The sequence below is a fragment of the Lonchura striata genome, chromosome 5 (genome assembly GCF_050655825.1).
Source record: "Lonchura striata isolate lonStrDom1 chromosome 5, ASM5065582v1, whole genome shotgun sequence".
NCBI lineage: Eukaryota > Metazoa > Chordata > Aves > Passeriformes > Estrildidae > Lonchura > Lonchura striata.
Window position 1 is genome coordinate 69,136,785 of NC_140707.1, and position 14,648 is coordinate 69,151,432.

The following is a 14,648-nucleotide window of genomic DNA, read 5'->3' on the forward strand; positions in this document are numbered from 1 at the left end:
TCTTCACTCATGAATATCAGCCCATTTCCTTGACAGCTGATAGCTATGTGCAGGAATTTGGCTTTGCAGACCTGAAATAACAAACTAGGAAGTAGGAGGATCTCTGTGGAATCCAGCTTTAGCCTAAGTATTTGATAATCTGGCATAAGACCAGCATAAAAACCAAAGTGACCCACATTTGAAGACTTTATGTTCTGACCCATTATGAGGAATATATATTTATAGGAGAGCTGTAAGAAAGTGTAAAAAATACTGATAATTTAATGGTTTTAGCCCTAAGTACAACAGGAAGTACAACCACAATGACATGGTAAGTAATTCCCATGGAAACTGATAGTATTTTCCATTAAATTGGAATTTATTTTAGGCTATGATATGCTTAAGGACACATAATGCATAATGCTGCAGCAAGATGCCATATGTAGAAAAAGAAAATGGCTAAACTGTGGGTATGACTGGAATGTGGAGGAGGAAAAGCAGAACTCGGCATAAGAAAACCCTGTCCCAGCACATCATGTTACAGGCAGGAAATGTTCCCTGCCTTCTGTTACCACTAGATTTCACAGCCTGGGTTTCCCTGCAGTGGACTGAGTAAATAATGCAGGTGGAAAAAGTCAGCATGGCTCCTCCTTCCCTGGTCCCTTAACTGCGTCATGGATCTCTCCTAGCTCAGGGACAAAAAGTATTAATTAACTGCCTTACCAGACACACTGCCTTCATGTCTGCTAAGGCTATCACCAGCCAATCCAAGCTTCCTTTCTATTCTCTGTGGTCTGGAATCCACCTCCAGCCCAAACCTGGGCTGTCAGTCCGTGTTCCAGTGGCATTGCAGGGTGCCCATTCCAGCTTGCCCAGCCCCGGCATGGATCCCAAAAAGCCAAGCCCACCAGGATACCATGCCTGGCCTGAGCCCCCCAGCCCTCCTGGGCTTGGCTGAGCTGCAGGATGATTTCCTGACTTGAACTCATCCTGTCTCATCACCATAACATGCTCTTGAACACTCAGCAGGGATGAACATGCTGAGAATCTCCTGCTCTGGTCCCTGGATGGGGACAGTGGGACAGACAGACCATGGTGTTAGCACACTCAGCTCCCTGGTCCCAGACCCTCAGGGAGCTGCCAGCCCTCACAGCACCTGAGAACGAGGTTTGCAGTCCCATGATAGCCACATTCTGCCACCACCCCTTGCCAGGAAATTACACCCTAACCCACCACAGCCTTGTGCAGCCAGTGGATCTTGTTGCTGTAACTACAAGCCACAGGTTGGGTGGCAGTGGGGCAGTCCTGAGGGAATTGGACCAGCAGAAGTCTTGTCAATGTATGGGCTGTGGAGAAGTTCTTGGTAGCTGGATCTATTGATTTCCCATAACTGAAATCTACAGTAATGAGGCTTCACTTCTGTTTCTTCAGCTCCTTCTTGAGAAACAAATGCCATGGAATAGGTCTGTCAGACCATATGGCACCATAAGGGGTTGGGGACTCGAGAGAAGAGATGAGGCCAATAGAAATTTGTTTTGATTAACAAGAAGGGTTCTATTAACTTACCTGACAGTGTTAAAGGCCAGGCTGGATGAGGCCCTGAGCATGGCCCTTCCTGACATAGTGGGTGGCTTCCTTGCCCACAGCAGGGGCATTGGAAGTAGTTGATTTTTAAGGTCCCTTCCAACCCAAACCATTCTATGACTTCTATGATGACTTGCCCCTAGGTGGGATGTATTCATGATCTCCCCATGTACAAAGGTAATGGTGGCTGGTTCACCAGGTACAGCATTCCCATTTACCTTCCCAGCTATCTAGACAGGTTATCAGTGTGAGTATGAAGCAGGTGTGAGATACCAGGATCAGCCTTTGGATGAGGGTGGTGTACCTACAACATCTCCCAGCACTTGGGAAGTGCTTGGCTTGTATGGCTGGAGTGAACGGTGTCAAGCTAACCCAGTACCCAGACCCCTGTGGGGAAACTGAGTCAATAATGGTGCTTTGTCTCAAGCCCCCTGACACTCAGCAGCTATAACAAGCAGTACAGCTCTAGCAACCTCCACCAAGAGCATTTTTTGCAGTTTTTAATCTAGGCAAAATAAGGAGAGGAGAACAGTCAATGCTAATGGAAAATACTCTTACCTTTACAAGGAATGGCTTAAAATAAAGCATTCCACTAAGTGAATTCCCCCTTCCTTTCTTCCTTAAAGAAGGACTTATCTGCAAACTTTTCTGCAAACATCCTAGCAGTGAACAGTGTTTTCCCTCCCTTGTTCCCTGTGGAAGTGTCAACACAAGTATGAACAAGATGCTGTGTGATGGGGCACTCCTCTCACATTCAAACAATCAGTAGTGGTTATTAAAGATACACAGGCAGGTTATTAAAGATTATTTGTATGAAGAAACAGACTGAGAAAAGTTGATGTGTATTCCCTCTTCCAGAGCTAGAGAAAAAACAAGGTCACCAAACTGCCTTGCAATCAAAGGTTTCTGGAGATGCAGACACAAATAGCCCCTTTGGAGAGGGGATTAGAGGGAAACCCAAGTTAGTATATATATAGAGGCTGGAGGAGACAGCATAAGAAAGATGAGGTTTCTTGGCATCTTACCCAAACAAACAAACCACTGCAGCTGTCAACAATATCAAAATTCTCATGATCTTCCATGAGTTTCATATTACTTCTATCTTTCCCCTCAGATGAACTGAGGAAATAATCCACTTGTATTAATTTCATGTCTGTTGAGAATGATGAACACATGTTGCATTTGTATGTGTAAAGGGCTTTATCTTATCTCATGGGTCTGGGAGACTGAGAGACACAAGAGGATGGAGCTATGATTGTTCTTATTTTGGAGCAATAATTTAAATCTGAGTAAGAAGCACACCTTTGACGTGTAGCTTCAAAAGAAGTTAAAGGAAGCACGGCACATCCTGTTTCAACAAACCCTTTTCCAGTAACCCTAAGGAAGATCTTCAAACATTGTAAGGGTTTTGGAAGCTGCTTACCTTCATTCATAGTCTTCCTGTTTTCCTCTAAGGTCAAACAGATTTGTATGTGAAAGGACAACCTGCAGTTGTGAAGCCACGTGCCGCTTCTTGTTTACACTAGTTCTGCAAAGCTAATCCCAGAGCCTCTGCCTTTTCTTGGTATTTTCAAACTCAATAAAACCACAAAGACTTGAAGAGCAGAATAGGTGGTACATTTTAAATGCTTTATCAAAGGGTGATTTGCTTCAATGTGCTCTCATTATTAAAGTAGGGCATCTGTTGAAATAAAAAATAAATTGTGCACAAAGCAAATGAAAATGCTGGGAAATATAAAGCCAAGAAAATTAATGAGTGTTAACAATGTCCATGGTGCAGCCAAGTTCAGACCTATCTGCTGTCTGCTCCAAAATCAACATCTTCATTCAAGGGCTTTCCTCTCTCACAAATTCTTCTCAGTGGCACCCAAGCTCTTCTTGAAGCTAATGGGAACAAGCTCTGACAGTTATATAAATGACTTCTCAATGCATGAGAACCATCCTTGTGAAATCAGCACAGGCTACATTGCTGTAAGCAACAGAGAGTCAAAGTCACTTAGATTGGAAAAGACCCTTAAGGTCATTGAGTCCAGCCATTAATCCAGCACTGCCCACCACTAACCTCTGTCCATAAACACCATGTCTGATGATCTTAGAGGTCTTTTCCAGCCTAAACAATTCTATAATTTTATGACTTCATGGATCTGATGGCATAGGTACTTTTTTATCCATCTAACTGTGCACCCAGTAGGAGTGTAATGTATTCCTTTGGATACACTGCAGAGGAATTGCTGGCAGAAAAACCTGTTCATATTTGGCACATGTGCAACCCACAGCCATTTGCCTGTGTGTCCAAGGTTTTGCTCTGGGCTGTTGAGGCCCTGCAGGACTGCATGACCTTGCCCTGGGCTGCAAACAGGCAAGTGAAGCCCAAAAGATCAGTCCAGCTGCATTTCCCCAAGGCTGCCCCTGAACACAGGACATGAAGGAGCTCCTGGGATCAGAGGCTTGCCCTGGAGCTCTCTTCTTGGACTCAGCAGGAGACACAGGAGGGCAAACAATGGTTTTCCAAGCAAACTCCCCCATGGATCCCTTCCAGACTATCCTCACCTTTCCCCAGAGCCTTCTGAGGAGGAGATGGCCACCTGCCAGCTGCTCAAATCCTGACCCACTTTTCCTGAGAACTCAGCAAGGGAGAGTTTCACAGACAAGAGGAAATCCCTAAACAGCATGCAGCCCAGAGAATGGAAAGTTTTTTCTTGGGGGGGGGTTGGGTTTATTGTGGTTCCCCCCGCCTCCCCCGCCACTTCCAACTTCCCAATGAATGCATCTGGCAGCACACTGTCCCTGCTAGTGCAGGATCCCAGAGGAAAGCAGAGCTGGGAGGGCTTTTCCTGCCCAGGGGAGGCTTCCCAGGAGTGTGAGGGATTTACAATCCCACCTCTCGCTCCCCATCCCCTGCAGAGTCGCCCTGAAGGCCATGTGCAGTGGCAAGCTGCAGACAGCTTTGCTGGTGGCCGGCTACTTTGTCTACTTGCTGGTGGGTGCTGCCGTGTTCCAGGCCCTGGAGAGGACTGCTGAGAAGCAGGAGAAAATGGCAGCTGCCCAGATGAAGGAGGCTTTTCTGCAGAACTTCACGCAGCTCACGGTGGCGGAGATGGAGCAGTTCATGAAGGTGAGTGGAAGTCCTTTCTCCCTCCTGTTTCCCCATCAGATGTTGTTCCCTACTCATCCTTGCTGCACAGGTAACTCTCACTGCTTTCCTTCTGATTGTGGTCGCTTGGATGCCTCCAGCAAACCACTCTCTGGTGTGAGCAGGCAGCTCACTCTGATGGCAAATACAGCTTATGTAGCTGGACAAAACCTTGTGCATTCTTGATATTAAAAATCCCCATCTCACCATATCCTTGGGGTTTTTTTGGGTTTTTTTGCCTCCTGTTGATTCTTTTAGTGGGGCTGTGCTCTTACACAATGGGTGGCATGGCAAGAAAAATGAGGCTGTCTGAAATGAATAGGTGTGGCTGACACTTGGAACAGTGTCACAGATAGCACAAAGGATCAATAAAGAAATGTCTGGATGGGAGTAAAAAAATCCAAATAGCTCTAAATAACTACAAGGAGGGCGGCATGATCAGAGTTTAGTTTTTGAGGATGCTGCAGAAGTGGAACAGGTAGCCTGGCCTGGGGAAAATATTTCTGGTCATGGCACAGGAAGATGAAGATGAATATGGCTGTCTCTTCAACTTGGGTATTTTAGAGTTCTATCTGCTATAACGCAGGAAAAAGTGAGGAGTTAAAGCCTTGCTGGAAGCTTTTGCACATGGAAAACTAGCAGAGCTCTTAATGGTCCACTTCACAGAATAAAGAAATGTGGGGAAGAACTGGTGTTTCTAATAGCAGAACCAGCAATTCAGTCCCTGTTTCACTCATGCATGCATCCTCTTCACCTTGTTTTTTATGGGTAGAGAAGAAGGTTATATAAAAAAAAAAAAAAAAAAAAAAAAAAAGAGAGCTTTTCAAGAAGGGAAGAAAAAAAAGATGAGCTTTTAAGACAAAGAAATTCTTGTGCAAGGGCTATGGAAATTATTTTTGTTAGCCTCAATTTTCTGAGACACCAGCAAAAAACATAGTGAAGGAAGAAGCAGGGAGGAAGATTTTGCTGGGCAATTTATTCCAGCATGTGTCCTGCTTCTGGCAGGGCTCTGTCCTGGATTTTATCTCAGTTGTTTCTGTACAAATCAGCCTGCCTTCCAGATGTCCAGTCCAATGTTCTCTCTTTGCTAAAGACAGGGACAACTGGATACTGTTTGCTTTTTAAATTTCCTTTTAACTTAAAAAAAAAAGAAAAAAAAAAGAGAGTTTAAAAAATAACAGCACTTAGAATTAAAACTAAGGAAGAGTCTAAAACTTCCTAAAGTGTTAAATGATAGCACTAGAGAGGTGTGGAAGAAATAGTCAATCCTTGTGTAGGAGGGCAGCCTCAACTCAACTGAAACCATCTCTAACAGATGTTCCTCTAACCTCCTCTCAAAGGCAACTTTGCAAACATCTGTGTAAATGTGTAAATTTATCTATGTATATTCATGCATACAGTTTGGAGAAGAATGTGTATGTCAGGCTTTGGAAATCAGTGGACTTTCTCTGAATTTAATTCCATGACATGAGTCAAAATACAGACTTGAAATTAAATTCTCGCTGTATCTCATGTGTACCCTGGTACAACTCAGTGATGTGGGGAGGGATCAGAACTCACTGGGAAGGATCAGAGCCACTGCTCATACAGGTGGGTGATCAAATATTGGCTCCACCACTGCCATCTCAACTGCAAATCCAAATCTAAAAACCAGCCACCCCCATCTCTTAAACCAGTGCTCTGCCACATCCTGGTCACACACAGGATCGTGATTTTCCAATCCACTTGGTGTGAAAGAAACAAGGTCCTTGGTCACACTGAAAGAAACAATTTCTCTCCAAACACCCACTAGAGCAGTCAGCACAAATAGGGCAGAAGTTGAACACCCAAAACCACTGGATAATGGTTTTCCAGCCTTGGAGGTGAAGGTATGAATAGTGTCAGACAATCTCTGAAGTGAGGTGAGTGGTACTCGCAGGAGAGGAACAGCAGTTGGCTAAACCTGTAATATTTTTGCAGCAAGCACTTGAGAAAAGCATCAGGATGATACCAAACTTTGCTTTTTCTCCCAGAACCTGATTGAAGCCATTCAGAATGGAGTATATCCTGTTGGAAATGAGTCAAAGTTTGAAGAGAGCAACTGGGATTTTAGCAATTCCTTCTTCTTTGCAGGCACTGTTGTCTCCACAATAGGTAGGTCTAATGCTTTCCATTTGTGTGTGCCTGTGTGTCAGTGATGCTTATTATGTCTGGTTATTGGGAAATGAATGGATAATACTTTCCAGGATAAAAACTCCAGCTCTTTGTCGTCCTGGGTGGCTTAGTCTTAGTCCTAAGACCTTCCCGCTGCACACCTCTTGATGCTTTATTTTGGCTTGTCAAATATCAGTGGCCTTTCCTATTATTTCCCACTTGTTCTTTTTTCAAACCAACTGTTATAATGTTCACTCTGCTGATATTTGTGGGTGGGAGGTAAACTTCACTTTCCTGGTTTATTCCAGGCTTTAAATCTGAGAGTGCTGTAAAACATTAAAAATGAAAGGAAAGAAGTGAATCCTGCTGGGGCCTGGGCACTTTTTCCATAACCTGTTTTGAGCTATTAATTCACATATACAATTAGTAATGTGCCAGGAGGAAAAAAAAATGGGAAGGGGTAAAGGCAAATCCTCAGAATGTTACACTGCTGCTTCAAGCTGTTCTGATCTTTACAGGGCCTGCCTACCCCTACCTGCTTTGTCCTTTCTTTCAAATGTACATCCCAAAAAGTGCAGGCCTGCCAAACTTAGGGATAAAATCCATACTGTTGGCACCTGCTTCACAGTCATGCAGTGGAAGTCAAATCTTGTTTTTACAGAGTGGTGCTGAGGCCTCACTCCCCCCAGACCAGACCCTAAGCACATCTGATCTGTGAGTGTCACCTGTCCCAAAGGCCCCAGCAGTGTCCCAGCATCCTGGGAGCTGTGTGAGTGCTGCCTGAGCCCACAGGGAGATCTCCTCCTGTGGAAGGGGAGGGTTCTGACCCTCATCATTGAAATTGGAATATCATTGACATTGGAATAATCATTGAAATTGGAATATTTCTGCAACAGGGAGCACAAGACAGCTCATGCATTTGGGAATCTAGTAGCCCAAAAATCACTCAGGCATTTTGTCTTTTCCCTCAAAGAAAACATTGCATTTTCCAAGGAATGGATGCCTTGACATGAAGTGTGCATGAGAAATGCAGTTTCCCAGGGTCACTGATAGCATAAGGATATATACAAAGTTCAGTATTCTCGCACTCAGGGATGGACCTCATGGGGTCCAAGAGTCTTGAGACTAAAGGACATGTCTGGGGTTGTTCCACTAGTTAGTAGTACCTTAAGGCAAACGTCTGTCTGGTATGAATAAATCAGCCACCAGCAAGGTCTGGACTAATTAGCACCATCTATTCTAATGCACACTGCACTGCCTTGGGACTGGAGTCAGTATCTGGACACAGCAACTCACTGGGATGTAGCCAGGGAGGTCACTAACACACAGGCAGATCAGCAAGAAGCTGGAGATGGCTGCATGTGATCCTGACAGCCTGGGACTCCAGCTCTGATGTCTTCCAGATGCTCAGACTTCTATTTTCTGACTTTCCATGTATTTGTCACAGGACAGAGCATGTTTCCCATAATTACTTCTTGATTCTGTTTTTGTTCCCACTAAGGCTGTGCTGGGAACACACAGTGCTTCTGCATTCCCTCAGACATGCAGGGTGAGCCACTTCATCTGCTTACTGCCTTTTTCAGAGGAAAAAATCGTGCATTTGGGCTGAAAAACACTAGCCACACCTTTTAGGGTCAAAGGCAGGCTGGATTGGAGTAAGGGTGAATATGACTGTGAATTGCTGCAGTTCTTTGGAGTATCTCCTCTGACCCATCTTTTTTTTATAGGCTATGGCACATTACATCCTAAAACTGCTGGGGGACAGATCTTTTGTGTATTTTTTGCTCTTTTTGGAATCCCTCTGAACATTGTTTTTCTGCACCGTGTTGGTAAGATGCTCTCACTGCTCTGTAAAAAGCTGGGGAAATTCCTGTACGAGAAAGGAATGAGAAAGGTAATTGGTTTTACTTACTCAGGAACAATTATATGCTCATTTCTAGTGTTCTTCTCAACTTCTATGCTGCCTTATCCTCGATTGTATTTGCTCTTGTGCTGGGTTAGATGTTGTTCTAGGGCAGGAAAAGAGACATTCTTCACTTGCAGAGCTAAGCAGACATGTCAACCATAGGGGAGATATTCAAAGGGATGCATTTTGTCTTCCCACCTAGATGGCAGAAATCCAGCCCCCTTCAGCAATCAGTGGAGAAATTGGGCATCCCACCCCACTTTTTTGAGACACTTATCTCAGGAGCCAACACCCTAGGGAAGTGCATGCATCCCTTAAAAACCAGTAAGGGTGATTAGGCATCACCTTGAGGCAGCAAAAAGCAGGTGAGCTGTGCAAAGCTGTAAAAATTAGGTGAGGTGTAGAGGTTTAAATGGATTCTAACTCAATGCATAGGGTGTTACCCCTCCTAACTGATTACCCAGTCCTTTAGTCTCCCCTCACCCTTAACCATGAAAGGAAGCATCGGGATGAAGTTGTCCATTTCAGCCTGGCTGCTGAAAGATGAGGAGACACCTGTAACATATTCCAGACAGGATATCTTTCGTCTGGTTTATGCCCCAATTTGTTTCAGCTTCTCTCCTTCTCTCAGCCACTGCTGAGGAAGTGAGAATAGCTTTTCTGTGTCTCCTACTGTAATTCTCTTTCAGGACAAGGTATGATTTCTACAGATAACCCTGTTCAGATTGCTGAATTTCTTGTCATATATGGCAAACTTAAACAGAAGATAAGGCTCAGTCAGATACAGACTCAAGCATATACACAATACACGAAGACTTGAAAAATTATCCAGCAGTTGCCATTAATTTCCAGGCAATCTGAATTTAGAAAATTCTGTACATAGAAACTATGTGTGTCTGGCTGATAAATTTCTACATATAACAAGACTTCTTCTCTAGTCAAAGCTCCTTCATGCTCTTGGGAAGCAGAATAATTTAAAATTCACTGTCTAGGCTCTTCTTTATCAAGAGTTCATTAGTTAATTTTTTTTTTTTTTTTTTTGTAGTGAGATATCCAGTAGTTAGGAGCCAAGTTGTGGCATTGATGGAATGAGAAATAAAGTCAATAATCAAGACTCTTGAAGATAGCACTGTCAGAAATGGTGCAATACTTTTTATAAAAAAGACTATTTTCCCAGGCAAATCTGAATTTAGGTGCCAACCCTAAATACCTAAAAATTAAAAATGAAGTTGTGTGGCGATAAGTGGAAATGTTTTGACTCTGGTAAATGTCATTAGATAGGAATTCCTCCAGTAGTCACAGTTATTGATACAATCAGGTTAAAGACTACACCTTCCAAGGCCACTGTAGACATGCAACACCCATAACACTTGGCTTCCCCCTGCTTTTAAGCAAGACTGAAATATTTCCACAGGAAAAACACTCAGTAGAAATTCTTCAGATCCTCCTGATCCCAGATAGCCACCCATGCTGAATAACCACCATTACAGCTTATTTGTGTTTCAAATCATGATTATAATTGAACTGGTTTATTTTTCAGAAGAACATCAAATTTCTGACCCTTTTGTTCTTCCTGGCAACGGGGATCTTGGTTTTTCTGTGCTTGCCATCAGTCTTCTTCCAGATAACAGAGGGCTGGTCCTACAGTGAAGGAATTTACTTTGCATTTATCACCCTCAGCACCATTGGCTTTGGAGATTACGTTGTAGGTAAGGTTAATTCCAGAGAAGAAACACATCAAAACAGCAGGATAATGATTGTAATTCCCATGGGTTGACTGAATCTACTGTAGAGACAATCTGTTAAAAGTCTTTGCCTATTCTTTGCCTTGTGCAGTTCTGGGGGGAAATACTTCTCTGGGGTTATATGTGCTGATAAAAGCACAAAGTCATCAAAATATAAGGAAATGAGATGCTTTGGGATGCAAAGAAAACAAGTATTTTAGTGAGGGAAGGGAAAGTGGGATTGTTTATCAAGAGGGAACAGTTTATGACAGCTGTACAGAACAAGGTTCTTATCACTGCTGTAGCCATCTCAAAATTATGTTTCACAGTGTAAAGTGAAGAAATAAGTGATCATGTTTCAGAATATATGACTTCACACAACAGACTAAGAGGTGGAAATCCCAGTCATGGGAAACTGGGGAAATCTCACACTATTGGAAGTGGGGCTTAAATATATTTATCACTGCAAAAGTGGCCTTTTTTAGTCTCCTGAGTATCTCTGGAGGTTTTCTATCCTCACAAGACAGAGCTTAGGATCTCCCCTGAAGAAACACTCTTTAAACTGCACTCAGGCATGCTGGAATACTTCTCAAAACATTTCAGTGGATCTGCTGGACAAAATACACTCTTCATGGAATAAGTTTCCAAAGAAGCTGCAAAATAATTACCAGGAGCAAAATCAGTGTCCAGAGAAGAAGCAGAAAACTGAACTCCATGGAGAATCCAAGAGTTCTCTACAACAACCTGTCCTGCCATCATCTTTCCAGCCTGAACTTCTCCTCAGCAGGGATATGCAAAAAAACCTGTAGCTAATACTTGCACCAGTGCTGTCCCCACAGAGGGTCTGGGAGCCTCCCACACCTTTCTGAGGGACAGACATGCACCACACAGCAAACCCCAGGCTCTCAAGCCTTGCCAAGTGCTAGACAGGCCTTGGAGCCTCTCTGTGAGTTGGAAGGATTTCTTACATAAGGCTGATGTCTTTGGCAGAGGGAGCCCACAAACTTTTCCAGGCACGGGTGTGTCACTGCTGAGCATAATTTCTCTAAATCTATTCCTTGAAATAGTCTGCTGTACAGAATGGTGAGGAGGGGCTGGTGCCACACAGGAGAAAAACCGAGCATCAAAACGTTGCATTGTGTTTCCTTGCCCAAATCACAGGTGTGTTTTAAAATAATGACAGCAAGTCACAAGCCTGAAAACCATGACTTCCATAGCACTTTCCTCCTCTGCAGCCATGTTGCTTTACAAGTGCAATTAATTGTGTTCTAACTTTCTAATTGTTATTTAAAAATAACAATTAGATAGACCTCATGGCTCTATGATTTCATCTTCATTAGGATGACTTAACTGGAGCTGAAATATTTTTCTGTGCCAGTATTTATCTTAATTGGCCTTAAAAAATGTGATAAAAAATGTTGGTAAGTGATAAAAAATGTTGGTAAATTTAATGCTTCACATCTTCACAATGAAATGAGCAAAATCAATGACTGCTCTGAGAATTATGCACTGAGAATTGCTTACAGATGATAAATGGTTTTGTACTGGCCAAGTGGAACAGAATAGGTTTGAGCTGATTTGTATTTTAGTAATTCAAAACTTTTTGAATTCTAAACTTACTAATTTTTTTAATTACTAATTTTTTAATTACTTTTTGAATTACTAAAGCTGGTTTGTAGCTGAGCCTGTTTGGGGCAGGGAGACATGCTGGGAAGATGGCTCATTCTGGGTTTAAATTTTGGGAATAGATGTATATACAGGTGATATCTCTAGGGTGAAACTCCCTGGGGTTGTTAACTGAATATTCCCTGCTCAAGTCCAGTTTTGGGTTAACAATACAAAGATATTACTTGTGGCTTTGCTAACCCCACATCATGAACTGCAGATAAGAGCACAACAAGGAGATGCTTTGTACCAAGGCTGAGAATCCTTCTTTGCCAACTCATTGGCCAGCAGCAGAAAAAGAAGCAGCTGTTGGATACCCATGCATGAGGACACACCTGCCCACTGCTGCCCCATTCCCAGAGCTCCTGGATAACAAAGAACAAAAATCTTGCACTTTAATCTATGCACTACAGAGCACTGCAGGGTTTGAAAAGAGTTTCCAGCACTTGGCTTCCTTCTGGGCAGGTTCACCACGAGGTTTGTTGTGATCTCCCTGGCCATGCACACTGCTGTGTAATCCACTCTGTCAAGTCATTGGCAGTGACTTGGAGCACTCCAAATATCACCAAGTATTCCTGCAGATGCCAGGGCCACATCACCTGTACCATGATGATAATATTGTGTGGGGCCAAGCAAATGCTCTCTGTGCATTTGGAGTGGGTGGCTGACACCTGAAGGATCAAACAAAATGACCCATGCAGAACAGCAGGTGTGAGGTCCTGGCTGATGCTAAGGATCAGACTACATTAAATAAGATTTGGTCCACTGGTTTGCAGCATAGAAACTTCAGCTCTTGGCATGTAGCAGTATATTCTCATCAGTCATGTAGTTTTTTATATGAAGCTCCTGGAGCCACTCAAAAATGAGGTAGGAATTACAGTTACTCTCTTTGTGAGATCACAGGTACCTGTAATTTAAAGGAAATATTTATTAGGTTATAATTACACTCTATAGAAATACAGGGAATTACAATTACCCAGATAATAATGGTTGTGTGGTTTTGGTGGCCCACTGTGCTCTGCTTTTTGTGCTTTGGGATTTTGGGTGCAATTCCAAGATAATACAATACAATTTAACACTACTTCCCACATTATTTCATTTACCTGTACATGCAGCAGTTGAACTGGGATTGATATGCAGTGAGGGGGAGAAAATAACCTGCTCTGATGGTAATTCACCTCAATCACAGAATCATAAAATCACAAAATGATTCGCTTCAATTCCAGTGTGTCATTTGACAGGCCAGCATATTTGTATCATGTTTATTGCATGTATCAGTTCACTACAACAATAAGAGAATCGCCCAGCCTTAACCTAATTCTGTGGAGCTGAGAGTCTTTATTACAGCAAAAAAGTCACTTTAAAGTACTCAATATAAAGCATACTGATGAATTCATTAGGCTGTTCCACGTTACACTGGCAAGGCAATTTTAACTTTTTAATTTTCCTTCTTTCTCCACCCTTATCTTCAGGCAAACAGTCTGACAGGAAATACTTTTCCTACTATCGAGTGCTTGTGGCCATTTGGATTCTTTTTGGCCTTGCCTGGATTGCTCTGCTGTTTAATTTATTGACAACAGTACTAGAAGATACTGAAAAAATAATTGTCAAGGATCTCCAGCAAATTGGAAAGGTGAGTAAGGACAATGTAGGAAGCCAGCAAAGAAGATGCTGGCCTGTTCAGTTTATTCCAGAAGAAGAACCACTACCACCACGTGCTGGAGGGGATGCAATGAAAATGGAGTCATTAACGGCAGATTCTGAACACACAAAAAATGAAAAAAAGTGTTTTCTAATAACAAAGCTATTGGCATAACGTGTTGAGAATTGAATTCTTCATTGGAGAATTGCTAGTTAATTATTCTAAAGAAATTCCCATAGAAATAAAATTTCTCCTACCTTCTGCTGAGATATGACCTTTTAGAACTCAAGACTTACAGTTACACAAAGCCTGGATATTAATGGTAAGAAATTTGCTCCTCAGTTTGCAGCTAGGTTGTGCTTACAGCCTGAGAACTTGCTTTGCAAGGTGTTTTTAAGGTGCTTTCACAAAAATGCAGAGGAAGGGCATGGAAGAGCTTGCTGGTTCTGTTTGGATTTTGCAGCTTGCAAGAAATCATGTCTCTTCCAGGAACTGACATGGACAAGCTTTTCTGGCATTGCATAGCACTTTTGGAAGAAGAAATGAGGGTATATAACTTAATAGATGCCCGACTTGAGCCATCATATTGGATAAGGTGGTGTGGTCTGAAAGACATGTTTAAATGACAAGACCTGAGCTCACTTCAGAGACACTAGAAGCATCTCATGGACAGGGATATGAAAAGGTTAGCATGTTAGAAATGATTGATTCTACCTCTTCCTCTTTTATACTAAGATGAATAAAGGCAATTTCAGCTTTTATCCCTGTGGCTCTGAAAAACCTTTCTGATGGTGTTTATGAAAAATGCATCAACCCATGTTTTTAATTCAATTTTTATAATAATTTTATTCTGTAAGTTTTTTTATAAGAAGAGAGACCAGT

General features: G+C 42.6%; 1 protein-coding gene across 5 annotated transcripts in view; it reads left to right on the forward strand.

Annotated features, from left to right (window-relative positions):
- Nucleotides 1-4,241: 4,241 nt before the first annotated feature.
- The window catches only part of LOC110479638 (potassium channel subfamily K member 16), a 31,546-nt gene continuing 21,139 nt past the window's right edge, over nucleotides 4,242-14,648 (forward strand). For 3 of the 5 annotated variants that reach the window (XR_014955835.1, XR_014955836.1, XM_085580947.1), the window contains exons 1-5: nucleotides 4,244-4,678; nucleotides 6,709-6,829; nucleotides 8,557-8,723; nucleotides 10,276-10,444; nucleotides 13,597-13,757. Coding sequence is in view for 3 of the 5 variants with exons in the window: in XM_085580947.1 (XP_085437073.1) it covers nucleotides 4,484-4,678; nucleotides 6,709-6,829; nucleotides 8,557-8,723; nucleotides 10,276-10,444; nucleotides 13,597-13,757 (813 nt within the window). In the remaining 2 variants the exon portion in view is untranslated. Of the gene's footprint in view, nucleotides 4,679-6,708; nucleotides 6,830-8,556; nucleotides 8,724-10,275; nucleotides 10,445-13,596; nucleotides 14,528-14,648 lie in introns of those variants that run through there. The other 2 variants (XM_085580946.1, XM_021547027.4) reach the window with 2 other exon arrangements.